The following is a 16,281-nucleotide window of genomic DNA, read 5'->3' on the forward strand; positions in this document are numbered from 1 at the left end:
TCCCATCTCATCACCCTGCTGCTGAGCGAACACTGTCTTGATCTTCTCCAGCATGCCTCCTGCCTTTGCCCTAAACTTAAGTGCTTCCAGTCTGGTCACTCTCTTCCTCAACTCTGATGTTGCTTGGGGGAGGATCAGGTCATTCCTTTGCAAGGTGAGGCTAAGTGAGGATAGCTCCTCAAACATGTCAGAGAGAAAATGGCAGAATACACAAAAGAGTGCATTCTCCATTTCCCGCTTTATCTGGAAGTAGTGAGTAAACGTGTTAGTTAATTTAAGTTGATTTTTTTTCTCCTTAGACATTTGTCAATTACTTGATTCTAAAAGTTCTTTTGACTTTTGAACTTATTTTTGTAAATTAGTGTTATTATATTTACTAAGTAAAACTGACCTTTTTTGCCCGGCCTTGAACTTCCGCTGTTGGTGATGCTACAGCCAGGTGCTCCATGTGCTGCAGAACAACTGAGTACTGGCCTTGGTCATTGGCAAGGTCCTCTTGTCCATGCCGCAAGAACACTTTGAGGGCTCTGTGGACATGGGGGATCCAGCGAGTTCCCTTGACGCTAGCTGGTGTACAAATATCCACACCAAGCTCTTGTCCGAGACCATAGAGCTCTCGTTTGGATTTTCCGCTGAAGTGATAAGTCTTCCATATCAGATGTAGAAGATCATACACAACCGACACCTTTGTCTCTTTCTTTTGAACGGTCAGTATTGCCAGCTCCAGCCTGTGAAAGTAAGAAAATAAGTGCCAACCTAAAACAATAATTTTGTGGAATTTTCAGTAACACTTTCTATTAAGATCATGCTTATATTGAATTATAGCCCCATTTACACTCATAAGTAAGTATTACTATTATATAAATATATTTATAAAGACTCATTAAAACCTATACTGCATTATAGGAACAGTTGTAGTCACATTTATATTATCTTTATAATTAGGCTACTTATGTATGCTTAAAGTACTAAAACTTTAAAACTCATGCCTAAAGTACTTATAAATATAATATAAATTTAACTATATCTGTTCTTATAATGCAGTATACGTAATGAGTATTTCTAAATATGTTTACAGAATAGTAATACTTATAAATTAGTATAAATGGAGCTATAATACATTATATGCATTGTTTAACATCCTCTAATAGCAAATACAAATAAATCATAGAGAATTCTTTTTCATTATTATTTATTTACAAACCTATGTGGCATACAGTGGATTGGTATTATATGCCTCCCTGCCTCTCTCTGCAGATGGGCAATCACTCCCCCACGGTGGCCCATGTTCACGGAGGCACCATCTGCCCCAAAGGAGATGCACTTCTCCATCCATGACCCTCCATCCTCTTCTGGGCAAACAGCACAAAATGCGGCCTTTGTGGCATCCAAAACACCTCGAATTACAACACAAAAAAACAATTAAGTTATACAGAAGTCTTTCTGACAAAATAAATTAGGCTATATCTCCATTGCGCATATGATTTAGCTTTAGTGCTGCAACTGATTATTTCGATTATTTCAAATTATTATTAAATCTGTTGATTAAGTTAAATAAATTATTAGCTTATAAAAAATAATTGGTGTAATTAGCTGCTACATCATGTGCACCGGTAAAAGCCCACACAGATATGAAGTTGTAGCGAAGTGATTGTAAGCAACGGAAATTTACTTAATTTACTTTATAACGTTACCCCGAAGACGAAGTTTTATCATTATTGCAGCAATATTCAACTTTACACAAGAATATAGCCTATAAAGAGAAACAACTTACCTATGGCATGGGAGTGCTCAAGGGTCTGTTGTCCGACCAGCTTCGCTGACAGGCCCTCTCTCATTATGTCAGCAATTTGACCGATCATCTCCGCACATTTTACATCATTGTCGTATGTGGGATTAATGTCAACTCCGTTTTTGTGGTGGAGTCTAATAAGGGGCCCAAATTTGACGAAAGGTTCCTCTTCTTTCGCAATGAAGTATGCGATGTTTATCTTTATTTTCAGCTGCCTCCTCTTCTCCTCCTCAGATAGCAGCACTTGTCTTTTCAAGGCTGCTGACACCGTGCTCGATGGTTTCTCCTGTCTTAACAGGTACAGGTCTCTACACTGAATATGCCTCCGCGAGATGTTATGCTTCGTTACGCTATCCTTTTTCAAATGTGGATTTCCTGACACGAACAACGAGTTGCCAGCCTGTTTCTGCCCTCTACAATATTTGCAGAACATGAGGTTGTTCTCAAAATCCAGCCATGGGAAAATCTTAAGCCAATTGACATTAAATGTATATGATCTCCCTTTGCCGGCTCCAGTGGATGTTGACGTGACAGCGCTAGTCACCACAGGTTCGCTAAAGTTGTTCTCAACTTCTTGTAAATCTTGTGAAGAAACGTCGTTAAAGTTAGTTGAACCTTCCATATCCCCCTCCCCTGATTCTTCTTTCTCCTCATCTCTTTTTTGCTTAAAATAAAAACGTATGTTCTTCATTTTCTTTCCAATTTTATCTTTCCAGTTTTTACCTCACTCGACTCTCTTTCCGCTTAAAATCCAACAGTTCCCGCACATTCCCACACTAATTCAGTGATTGGCTCATTGGTAGCGAATCGTCGCTCTCATTTGCATAATGTTAAGCGCGTCATCATGCTACGTTCACATCGCGCAGTTGCGACCCTGGCTGTCAGTGTCACTCACGTCCTCTTGCTTGTTCATCGCACTGTTGTTCAGTTTGAGGACAGCCGTCACTCGCACACTGTGCTCGTAAATTATTTTTCAAGTTCGCAAACAAGTTTGCACTATTTTTAGGCGCAAATGCGAGTGAAACACTCGCACTGTAGAGCACTGATTTATACAATTTATTATGTAATTTGTCATCCTCCATAGAAAGCTAGCATTTGTGAGAAAATGTAAGGGAAATAATATGCTCTGATGTAACACACGGTCATGATGGCTGATGTTAGTGTTTTGATATATCTAATTCACTGTAAAGAAAAAGGCTACAATTTTAATAAAATGCACAGGGAAATGACAAAATTCCACATCCTAAATTGCTTTCCTGAAATCAAAGTACATCCTTATGAATTACTGCAGACACTTCACATACAGGATCCTCTATAAAAGCACATGACATATTAGTCAGTGAGATGGCCCATGGTCTCTGTGTGATCAAAATGTGTGCAACGATTGACTATTAAATGAATGAATGAGGTACACCACTTGCGCTTTAAAAGGGGAGGAGATGGATATAAACCCTGGGTTTATCAAAGAAAAGCTGCTCCTGACCAAGTTGGGTTCACAGAGAAAGTTACTATGTTACGGACTCTGAGAAGTGGTAACCTCTCTTTTAGAAAAGGGCTTTCTCGGGTGTGACATAGTTTCTTGCATTCTGAAACTGAAAACCCAGAGCTTCCCTCATTTCAGGGTTAATATACTCTGAAATTTCGCTCCTTTCAAAATGTTCTTTCAACTTTCACAAAAGATTAAGCCTGTCTGCTGGATGAACTCCTCTCCAGCATGCAAGACTAAGATAACACTTTTTTTTTTAGTAATTCCTTAAGTTTATTAACCATAATTTCTCAGAGACCACATTCAGGCATGATTTCACTGGAAGCCCCAACACATTACTATTATTATCTATTGACTTCTGCTGATTTGACTATAACAAATATTTGCTTTGCTTGCAGGCGTTTGCAGATGAGAAGGTTTTTACTGTGCTGAGTGAGACGCTTTACAACCTTCTGCAACTGGTAAGTATCAAATCTACTGTTTTTTTGTTTGTTTTTTCTTTGTAACTTTCCTCCTATATGTCTTGTTTTTCTTCTAAGGGATGGGAGGAAAGAGCTGAAGAATATAATTTACTTATAGAGAGAATATTGCTGCTGGTGAGAAATGTGCTGCACATCCCTGCAGACCCCTTTGAGGAAAAGGTGAGTTCACTGTCTTTTACATACATACATACAGATGTTGAATCATTTGAAATAATAAATAGTCAATCATTTGATATATTGAATAATAATTAACAACAGAAATCGTTTTTATATTTAAAAAAAAGTTTTTTTTACTTCCATTTAATATTTATTCATTACCACGTCCGTGAATATGATGGCCGATTTCCATACGCCTCTGTATGGTGAAAACCACATGTCCCATAATTCCACTTTCCTAAGTAACCTCATTTAGCTTCTCCTTTTGTTGTTGTTTTGAAAGTGCACCATCTGACGTTCCAAATTTACATATTGTGGCTTTAATACCATCACAACATAGTTTATAGTACAGCGGTAAACATGTGACACTGACACATTAAATAGCATATGACAAGCCACAAGATTTCACTCTTAAAATTTTCCCATTTATCTATTTCTGTGGTCATACACTGTATTGTATGCCTTTTGTTTATGTTTACATCAACCGTAATTGGTCCAGCGTTTTTTGACCCTACTCCTTTCACAGACTATATATGATTATAAAAATACATTTTGACCTCTATCAGGATGTTAAGGGACATCCAACCAGTAGGGATGGGCGATATGGCCTAAAAATTATCCCGATAATTTCAGGTATTTATTGCAATAACGATAACAATGACGATACTATATATACATTTATATATATTATTATTATATTATCACATGATGCAACAGTGGCAAAAATAGTGCAACAGCAAAAGTAACAATCACCAACCATGTCTTGATTCAAATTTACAAGTACAACTGCAAATAAATCCTGATAAAGTAAATAAGTTCAGTGAGAACGACACACTCTTTGAATGTAAATTTGATGTATGTGGAACATGCTACCACCAATTAGGTAGTTATATTTGTAACACTCTAGTCCCATGGAACAAATTCTAAAACAAACTGCTATCAAAAAGAAACGATGTCTTCAAATACTTTACAAAATAGTGCAAAACACAAGATGATAAATTAAAAATCAAATCAATAAAATAAATTTGACGATGTAGTGAGGTAGGCGGGAGGAGAGCCGGGATGCGAGGCCTCGTATCACGGATGAGATTGTGGACCAGGCCTTAGTGGCAGAGAGGACCAGGCCTGGCTTTTGTTATGGTTTGTGTGTGTGTCGCCGGCAGTCACCCGTCTATTAACGTTGCTTTTATTAAATAAAAGTCCTTTTATGTTCACCGGGTCCCGTCTCCTTCCTTCCTTTTTATGGATTGAATTCGTTCCATCGACTTTGCTTATCATAAGAGACGCAATTAGCAAATGCGCTGGCAATTTTCGTCTAGGTGGGAATTTAATTACACCTAGGTCCACGTGTAGTTGTTGCTTGAAACTTACTTCGTTCTCTGGTTTGTGTTTTAGATGGTGGAACAAATTGGACGGGTTTCCACTCTTTTTAACCACTATTTTTCGGCAAAACTCACATATTACGTTAGTTTGCTCCGCATCTGATTTTTGTTTTTTTTTGTCATTTTTTTTATTCATTTTTAATATGAACATTTAAGGGAAGAGCAACAATACAGAAAAATTTGTAAATTTTTTCACTTAAAACTATAACATTCATACAAAATCTGACCTTATGGGTTTGACATACTCAGTCCATTTTGTCCACATTATGTAAAACATATCTTTTTGAGACCTGAGAGTAAATGAAAGCTTTTCCATGTTATAAATGTCTTTGGTTATGTTGATCCACTCTTCGATGGTCGGGAGGTCCGGCTTTAACCATTTCCTGGTTATAGTTTTCTTTCTCGCTGCCAGTAAAATCCAAAGCAGCCTCTTGTCTTTGTTTCTCCAGTTGTTGACATCAACGTTGCCCAAATATACATTCTCAAAGTTCCAGGGTATATTACTGCTAAACGTATGATTAATATGGTCACATATTTGTGACCAAAAAGGTCTCAACAATGGGCAGTCCCAGAAAATGTGGTAGTGATTGGCACCTGAAGATCCACAGAGCCTCCAGCATGAGTCTCCACTACCCTGGTGTCTCTTTTGAGCTGGTGTGATAAAAAACTCTCACCAGGTGTCTGAGCCAGTAGTGTTCCATTGTATTCTACATATATTCACCCAACTTTTATTTGAAATTTGAATATTACCTTCCATTTCCCATCTCCTCTTAATGTACTCTGTGTTAGCTTTTTTGTTTTCCTGAATAGCTTTGTATAACTTAGTATTAACTACGTCAATTTCTCTAAAGAAATTAGTTTCTAAGAAAGTCTGTAGGAACCCCAAATTGCGTTTTTCCAATGCTATTTTTAATTTTGATCAAAATAATGGCTAACCTGTAAGTATCTATAGAAATCGTCTTGACCCAAGCCATATTTGTTCTGTAGGGATTCGAAACTCATTAAAGTTCCTTTGTGCATAAGAGAGTAATCGGTTGTAATTCCTTTTGAGACCTAACCTTTAAATCTTCCATCAAGGGAGTTTGGTCTGAAGTCAGAATCATACGCGCACCACCTTCAAATTCTAGACAATTCTTTTAAATTGCATATTTGCATTATTCTATCCAAGTAGTTCCGAAGAGACTCATACATAACATCTTCATTTATATTGGTATTCATTTGTAGTTTTTGTCACTTAAAAGGTTCAAAATGGGTTTAGTATTTGTAGTAATCCCTTCAACAGCTTTCCATCCAGCCGAGTAAATGGGTGAGCATAAACAGATTAAAGGTCTAATTTGAGCAGCATAATAGTAGTCCCTGAGACAGGGAAGGCCCAGCCCCACCTTCTCCTTCATCAATTGTATTGTTTGGTATTTTATCCTACTCCTCTTATTTTGCCAAATATATTTTGCCAATATGTTATCCCACTCATCAAAATGTTTCTGGGTTAACCAAATAGGAAGACATTGAAAGAGGTAGAGGAAACGAGGGAGGATATTCATTGTAATTGAGTCCACCCTAGAGTGCAAACTTAGAAATGGGACATTGTTCCACCTTTGTAAATCTGATTTTATTTTTGAGATTAGAGGCCCGTAATTATCATCAAACCCTCCACCCGAAACTTCTGTCAGAACAACCCCTAAATATTTTATGCTATCCGATTCCCACTTCCACTTATATGTGCGTTTGATCTTCATCGGCGGATTGTAGTTCAGCCTTAGAACCTGAGTTTTAGTAATATTGATTTTATAGCCCGAAAAGGAGCCATATTCCTCCAGCATTTTCATTGCTTTAGGAAGTGACTGATTGGGGTCCGTCAGAAATATTAATGTCGTCCGCAAATAGAGCTAATCTTGGTTCTACTGATTTTAAAGTAACCCCTTGGATTTCTGTGCTCTGCCTAATCCATCGAGGTAAAGGCTCGATAAATAATGAGAAAAGTAGTGCGGATGCTCCGCAGCCCTGGCGGGTTCCTCTTTCCAATTTAATAGGTTAGGATAGATCCCCATTTATTTTAACTCTGGCAGTGGGTTCGTTGTACAGTGCAGAAATTATCCCAACCAAGTCAGAATGAAAACCAGATGCATCCAATACTTTATATAAAAAAGTCCATCGTACCGAATCAAAGTTTTTTCTGTGTCCAAGCTTATTATAAGAGTTTTTAATTTGCGTTGCCTGACAGGCTTCATTATCAGAAGTGCTTTCCTAATATTGTCCTGCATCTGCCTTTTTCTAATAAAGCCTGTCTGGTCATTGTGTACGAGTTCAGGTAAATTGCCTCGAGACGCTTGCATAATACGGAAGTAAATATTTTGTAATCGATATTGAGTACACTCACGGGGCGTTAGCTCCCACAGTCCAGTTTGTCTTTATTTTCTTTAGGGACAATAGATATAATAGCTTCTTTCCACGATGGAGGGATAGTCTTCGTTTCAAGTACCCCATTGAATGCCCCCATTAATGTCGGTGCCAAGTGATCTTGCATGAGTTTATACCATTCGGAATTGAAACCGTCTGCACCGGGGGCTTTTCTGTTTTTTAATCTTTTAATTGCAGATATAATTTCTTCCTTCGTAATTTTTGAGATTTAGTTTCCTATTTTGATCTTTTGTGACTTGGGGCAAATTAAGTGAGGATAAAAATTTGTACATTTTCGTAGCGCGCATCTGATTTTCTATAACCAGACCAGTTCCAAATTGTAGCGGTAGCTCTTCGCTTAACAACAAGCTCCTCCTCAACCTCACGTCCGCCCTCCGCTATGCTTGTTTTCACTCCGCACGAAAGAGTCAGTCGCGCACGAAACTACGTCATCAACTAGACTTATCGTATTTATCGTATAAAATCATCTCATGAAGTCCCGAAACAAAGTTATTAGTGACAGATTAGAGCAGTGGATGGAAAGAGGTAGTGAGTTAGGCCGTCAAGGTGCAGTTTAAAGCTGTGAACAGCGCCGCAGGATTATTAGTACCATTTATTTTATGGCTATGACTTTGTACTAACTTTTCTGCATGGGTTCTCCGCATACATCATGACCCAGATCGCGATGACCAACTTGCGATGTGATTGACGCAAATCTGAAAAATCTAAACTTTGGTGAAAATTCACGCTGCATTAACCAATCAGGAGCTTGCTCTAGTAGGGTCGTGTGCGAGCGGCAGAAGCCCCTCCCATGACGCAAATTTGCGCGCAAATTATGTGAGTAAACACAAAATGTTCAAGCGTCCAACTACACGCAAATAGCACGATTTACTGCGTTTGGTGTGAACACTCTATAAGAGTATATAGAAGATACAGTGGGGAAAATAAGTATTTGACACATCAGCATTTTTATCAGTAAAGGGATTTTGTGGGCTATTGACACAAAATTTCCACCAGATGTAGCCATCAAGCCAATTATGGAATTCATATAAAGAGATCTTCAGAACATCCAAGTTTACAAGTTGAGTCATAATTAATAAAGTGTAATGACACTGGGAATAAGTATTGAACACATGAAGATAACAAGGTGCAAAATGGCATAGAAAGCCAGGAGATCATCTGAAATCTGTCAGTATTGAGAGAGAAACCCTGCCCCCTATCAGTACTAATTGATATCAGCTGCTTTAGTCCTAATTGATGGCCTATAAAGGCTTCTCATTACCCTTCATGATGGGTAAAAGCAAAGAACTCTCTGTAGATATTCGTAATCTTATCGTTGAAAAGCATTTTGATGGGAATGGTTATAGGCGCGTTTCCAGAATGCTGAATGTTCCTGTGAGCTTATCCGGAAATGGAAAGAGCATCAGTTCACCATAAACCGGCCAAGATCAGGTCCCTCTCCAAGGAGTTCAAAGAATAATCAGGAGAGTTCTCCAATAGCTAAGAACCACTCGGGCAGAACTTCAGGAAGACCTTGCATCAGCAGGTACTGTTGTTTCAAAGAAAACTATTAGCAATGCCCTGAACCGTCATGGCATCCATGCACGCTCACATGCAAGACTCCATTGCTGAACAAAAAGCATGTTGAGGCTCGGTTAAAGTTTGCTAAAGAGCATTTGGAGAAGCCTGTGGATTATTGGGAGACTAAAGTATGGTCAGATGAAAGCAAAATTGAACTTTGTGGCAGTCGTCCTACACACCATGTTTGGAGAAGAAATGGCACTGCCCACCACCCCAAGAACACCATACAAACAGTTAAGTTTGGGGTTGGAAGCATCATGGTTTGGGGCTGCTTTTCGGCAAGGGGTACCGGCAGACTTCATATTATTTAAGGCAGGATGAATTGAGAAATGTACCGGGACATTCTGGATATAACTCTGCTGCCATCTACCAGAAAGCTGAAAATGGTAGGGGGTGGACATTCAGCAAGACAATGATCCCAAACACAAGGCCAAGGACACAATGAATGGCCCAGTCAATCACCTGACCTAAATCCCATAGAAAATCTATGGAGAGAACTGAAGATCAAAGTTCATAATAGAGGCCCAAGGAACCTTCAAGATTTAAAGACAATTTGTGCGATGAATGGGCCAGATTCACTCGTTTCAGACAAGCACGAGCAGGTCGCGGTTTCTGTTTGCGTCATCAGAACATTTCGGCCGTATGGTTTCGGTGTTAAAAGTATTTCGGGCAAAAAATGAAAATGCACTTTTGGGCCATTTTTGGTGGCCTAATATTCGGTGCATCCCTAGTATTATTGTATGATCAACATTAAATATAAAATTAAATATACTGTATATGTAATTCTTTCAGTATCCCTGTTTAAAATTTATATTACAAGTCAATCTGTTATTTGAAGTAATGAGGCTGTTAAAAATAGACAATGAACCAGTCTTGACTACAACTGGGCTAAAAATAGCCGATCTGAAAAGGAGCTTAATAGTAATGTCTAAGCACAAAACTTGTCAAAGAAAGGAAACCAGGCACATTTGAATCATTCTTGACTTTGCTTTCATGATGAAATATCACACAACATACAAGTTATTTTTGCAAAAACTATGTTAACAAATTTAAGATTATTTTAAAGTAAATCTCGTCTATAGTTAATGACGACTGTAAAATTACGGCTATTGCTTGCTGGTTTGATATGGCTTGATGTGAGCAGAGCATAACGCGATCCAGGCGGCTGGTGCATGAGCTTAAATATTGAAATTGACTTGCAATCTGAGTGAACAAATTATTAGGAACATAGCCACAAATCATACATTTTCATGTATATTATAAAAAGTAATCACAGAGTAAACGAAGAAGTTTTAAATAAAGCAAAAAAAAGCAAGTGTCTTCTGTAGCTGTAACTTAACCCTGTGGTGAAGCAGTTTTTTACTTTATAGATCGAATAGTCGTGCACACCCCTAATACATGCATAGATGGAGCATGGACAGTTCCAAACCAGGACGATTTGAAACCGTATTTAAACTGTCTTTGGTAAAATGCAGTTTAATGGAGAAAATGGTCTGAGCCTGTGGTTGGGTGGACAGTGCTCCAGACATACTGCGCAACTGCGTTTCAGGCGACCCAATTTGGAGCCCTGACTCATAGTCTTTTCCTGATCGTGCTGCCTTCTCTTCTTTCCGTCGTTTCCTGAAAAATGTAAAAGCAAAAAAGATTTATGGAGAAAATATTCAGCAATAGTTTTGAATGATGAATTTGGCTTAAAGAATGATAAAAACACCACATGTAAACAACATTAAAAAAATCTTGATTTTCACCACAGGAGTACCTAAAATATATTCAAAAATAGCCCTTTATAAAAACATTTATGGAAATGAAAACTGCAAACTTTTTTGCAAGTTAAGTTTGAATGGGACACTTTTTCTGATGTCTTGTGCAGAATGTGGATGATGATGCCAGTGTTCATGATAAACTGTTGTGGGCGCTTCACATGAGTGGACTGGATGATCTGCTCAAGTTTCTGGCCTGTGCTCAGAGTGAACAGAAGTGGAGCTTCCACATACTGGAGATCATCTCACTCATGTTCAAAGATCAGGTGATACCATTACTCTTATTTCAGTACATTTCAGTTTGTGACTGCAACATATATTCTGATCATTAATACATTTTACAGTTTTGTTTATTTTTGTAATTCCACAAACTTAGGCCTAGATTAATGTTTAAACAAGATATGCAATATGGTTAAATCGTATCCGTTAATTAGACAGATTTATTTTTACTTTGTTTACTGTATAAGGTCACGTTGAGTCACAGTACCTGGATTTCCCTGTGTAAATTCAATTTATATTGTGATTTTCACCATTTTTATTGTTGCAGAGCAGCTTTACATACGTCATAATTTAAAAAGGAAGAAATGAAAGACAGTTTACGGTATTACTGCAAGTTTTTTTATGCAATGTACACTGATGAAACTTAACTGAAATAAATACTATGTTGGATTGTCAGAAACTGTCAATTATGTAATTTGAAGTACAGTTTTCATTTGTATTATTTGAAAATTACAATATGCCAGAACAGTTTGCAATAATACCAAAATGTGTAGAAAGCAAATATGTATTAATGTTTACGCGCATGTATGTTGTGAAAACGAAAGTAGTTTATGGAATAAATAAAATTATATCTAAATAATTTGCCTTGGAATGTCGCAGCTTGCCAAACAGAATTAAATATTCCAGAATGATTTATAATAACTAATGATATCATCTAAAGCCTCATTTTAAAATATATCAGTATTATAAGTTTTAAAGAACATTCCTAGTTTTGAAATATAAATGTGTGAAATTTAAGTGTTTGTATATGTTTTTCTGTATGTCGTTTTCAGACTCCTGAGATGTTGGTGAATGCAGGACAAATGCGTTCTGCAGAGGAGAAACAGAAAGACGCAGATGAACTGGAGTTGTTGAGACGAAAAGAGCTGGAAGCAAAACGCTGCCGTAATCTGCAGAGAGGCAACAGGTGATAAAACATCATTAAGAAGCATGTACAAGCATCATGCAGTAAACTTAACTTCTAGCAAGGGGGAAAATGTCAACAACCAGTCCAGTGTCCTTTACTTTTATCTTTTATTTTCTATATGATTCATTTGCTTTGTGGGAATCGTTGGAACAAAACGATTTCTCATCAGTGTTATAGCGTCTTGTTTTTTTGTCACCCTGCAGGTAAGACATTAATTTAATTCTCATTTTTAAAACTGTACCTAGGATCCTTACCAGAATTGTATGTGCCGCCAAAAGCCAAATATAGCGTATCCCAAAATAATTCATACTAATAAATCCGTGTGTATGCACACCTGTAAGCAATATTTGCGTTATAAATCACAGATCACCTGCGAGTGTTCCTATGTGTATGAACATATACCTGTTTGCCTTAACAAATTACAAAATAATGTAGAACTGCCCAACACCCCGGATCCCATCATTTACCTCCACAAATGGCCACACATGAGATTCACTGAGATTTACAAATTAATAATTCTATAATTATTAATTACAATTATTATTAGAATGATATTAAAGCCAATTATGGTCTCTGCTGCATTTTCATTGTATAGAGCATTTAGACTGATCATTAACACCTCTTTAAAATAACATCATTAATAAGTGGTGTCCTTCACCTGAGATCAAATGTGAAGAAATAATTGTAAAAGATGTTTCTTAATTCCGGTTTTGTTTTAAATATAAATAGGACTGATAACGAGGACATACAGTAAAGACATAAGATTGTGCGAGCGCTTAATGGCTGTCTTTCCATACTTTGACATTTAATGTTTATACTCAGTATTTAAGGAAAATATATTTAGTTATTAAGATGGGGTGTAGGAGTGTAGTAGGGTGTGAAAGTATGCCGGTGCAGATCCAGTGATGGTCTAAGTATACAGGACTAAATTAAAACAGGACTAATATGTTTTTTGTTCACATCTTCATGCAGCGGGTACAGCTTGTGTGTGTGCTCATTAATAATTATAATCTGTTGTGGGTCTGTTGTGGCCTAATGGTTAGAGCGTTGGGCTTGTGATGAGAAGGTTGCTGGTTCTAATCTCAGTGCCAGCAGGTCATGACTGAAGGGCCCTTGAGCAAGACACCTTACCCCTGATTGCTCTGCAGTAATGTGTCACTGTAAAAAAAAACTACTTGTAAGTCGCTTTGGATAAAAGCGTCTGCCAAATGAATAAATGTAAATGTAAATAATAATAATAATAATAATAACAATAATATAGCTGCAACCAGCAATTCCGAGAAAAGCCCTACAAGGGCACAAAGGAAAATACTTTTGCAGATTTACAATATTATATATTGCTTAAATGTTTTTATTAACTCACAGCTTTAACAACGTAAATGATTATTATTCAGAAGATAATTTTAATCGGGGGGAGTTTTAACGGATACACTTTGGCGCAATTCAACTTTCGAATCACCCTTACATAAACAAATAATTACAAAACGCAAATAAACCCTAAACCAATTAATTACTAAAATAAAATTACTTATTTATCCAAACGAAAAATAGTGGTTAGAGATCGTTGGGCTTGTGATCAGAAGGTTGCTGGTTTGAATCTCAGTGCCAGCAGGTCATGACTGAAGTGCCCTTGAGCAAGACACCTTACCCCTGATTGCCCTGCAGTAATGTGACACTGTAAAAAAATATCTACGTGAGGGACATAGAAAAATGCTTGACTGAAAACAGCTGCGGTTTATTACAAAAAGAACATTCCATTGGCATAATCATTCTTCACAATGGGAAGTGTGGATTGGCCTGTTATTAAGTGTCAAGTCATTGAGTATGCGATTTTGGCGTTTATACTTTAATTTCTTGATAAACTGTTTCTAATAAAGATCCATAAAAGGGAAAGGAGTCGGGAACCGTCGAACAATCGACAAAACTTTAATAAAATAAACAAACAACAAACGCGGAAGTAAAAGACCATTAAACATAAACTTCACACATGTCTAGGCCCGGTCCTCTCTCGTCAACAGTCCTGCTGCTCGTCCTCTTAAGCTCTTGATCTCCTCCATGAGATATGCAGGACCCGGTGTGTGCACAGTTGATTCCAACTATCACTCACGCCACCGGCCCCACCTCACGGCTCTCGTCCCGGCTTCCTCACCACATACCCCCATCACCCCTTACAGGCACCACCTACAATGTCACATGTCTGCCCAATGAGAATTTTCAATTGTTATCTGTTCAAGGTTTGTCATCTGTAAAAGTGCACAGAAATAATTGTAGATCCTTTACACTTTCAAATTATGTCTTACACTAAGGGATGGGTATCGTTTATTACATGTGAACACTAAGGGATGGGTATCGTTTATTACATGTGAAATGAGGTTGAACATTTTAAGTAACTTTATAACAGCTGAACTTTAAAACTGCAGTTTACAAATGCTTCTAAGCAAACAGAAAAATATAACAAACTTTTTAAAAGTCCCTTCAAGGAGAGAGAGAGTAAGAGTTCCTCAGTATACAGCACATAGCATGTGCATTGTAGCACAACATAATATAATTCAACATATTTACTTTACATCACTTTTGTGGATTGACTGGTTCTGTGTAGACAGTGTCTCTGAGTCTTTTTACATCTGGTATTAAAATGCGTTTTGGTCAATCAACAATATTGTTTTATTGAATGAGATGCTCATGTGGTCGAATGCATTTAAAGCTAACCAGACAGGATTTACACTTTGTGGGCTGAAGACCTAAAGGTTTGGTTTGCAGATGAAAAACACAGTGTTTTTTCATCATTCAAGACTTCTAACACACACTCAAGTGTTCAGTGCGGGCTCATGGCTGTCAGAGCACTAATGAAAACTGCTGCTCTCTGTATTTTCCCTTTCAAGAGAGGTCTCTCAGCATTGCGTGAAACGCTAGGGGAATCCCCTTCTCCCAGCCTATACTGCAGCCTTATATTGTATAACTTCAGTGGAAATGAAAATGGAACTCGCCAATTTCGGTCAAGATGGCACTTTGGGGCATGGTCAACACCCCTGTACAGTACACTGTCTGGATAGCATATCCTCAGAATCTTTCTCCTTCGCTGACCTTCACATGCTGTTGAGGATGCGAAGTTCTGCTCTTCAAGGGAGATGAAGTGCCGACCACCGTCAGCGCTCCCTGGGGCCCCCAGTGTTCTCTGCCGATGAGAGCTTCCGTCCTGCGGTGGTAGTCCGGTTTGGCGGGGTACGAGGACCCTCCCTTAGGTTTTGCCTTGTATATATGCTGTGTAGTTCAGCCATTTCTCACTGCACATGCTCATGGATATCACATATAAGTTGAGCAAACGTCGAACACCTATGGGAAAAATGTGTCTGTGCGTCAACTACTGAATACTGTATCTGCATCTTTGATAAATGTGCATGTTGTTTTGTCTGATTAAAGCTTATGCCGCCACTTAATTAAAATTTGTTGTCCTATAATGTCATTATTATACACACTGACTTCAGCCTGGACTACTAAATATGCATATATAAAACAAAATATTTGTACAGAAAATGGTGGAGAATAACATATAAGCTCTTAGGAGGAAATTAAACTGCAACTCGGTTATCACTGTGCTGAAAACTAAACGCTGTGGTGTAATGTCGCAAATACCCTTATAAGTGACACTCCATTGAGTGCACACAGTGTTTTTGTGAAGACACTCGACATTACTTTGATCCAGATGTGGCACAAATTTGGCTGAGGAAATTGTTGACCTGGGGACCTGCAGAATGTTTGATCGATTCAATTAATGCTTTATGCCATTTATTCTTTTTAAGGACATGAAATGTAATTTATTCATTTTATTATTAAAATTTGTGCACTTCCTAAGCTTATCTTCCAACCTTCCAAAGAAAGACAACAAACATTTGTCTTCTTTCCTCTTAAAGACACTCTCGCTTCCGTGGCTCTTATGTAATTGAAGGACTGAAATCCATTGGTGAGAAAGATGTGATTTTTCATCAAGGACTTCACAATGTAAGTTCTACTTCTTAAAACACTACGTCATTTGAGCTAATTTAAGCATGTATACTGTAT

At 37.8% G+C, this 16,281-nt stretch overlaps 1 protein-coding gene across 1 annotated transcript in view; it reads left to right on the top strand.

Annotated features, from left to right (window-relative positions):
• The window catches only part of timeless (timeless circadian clock), a 128,922-nt gene that overhangs the window by 49,324 nt on the left and 63,317 nt on the right, over nucleotides 1-16,281 (top strand). Inside the window, exons 5-9 of the mRNA XM_079483180.1 lie at nucleotides 3,677-3,739; nucleotides 3,818-3,919; nucleotides 11,147-11,302; nucleotides 12,089-12,222; nucleotides 16,134-16,221. Of these exons, the coding sequence (XP_079339306.1) occupies nucleotides 3,677-3,739; nucleotides 3,818-3,919; nucleotides 11,147-11,302; nucleotides 12,089-12,222; nucleotides 16,134-16,221 (543 nt within the window). The remainder of the gene's footprint in view (nucleotides 1-3,676; nucleotides 3,740-3,817; nucleotides 3,920-11,146; nucleotides 11,303-12,088; nucleotides 12,223-16,133; nucleotides 16,222-16,281) is intronic.

This window comes from Barbatula barbatula (assembly GCF_947034865.1).
Source record: "Barbatula barbatula genome assembly, chromosome: 20".
Taxonomy (NCBI): Eukaryota; Metazoa; Chordata; class Actinopteri; order Cypriniformes; family Nemacheilidae; genus Barbatula; species Barbatula barbatula.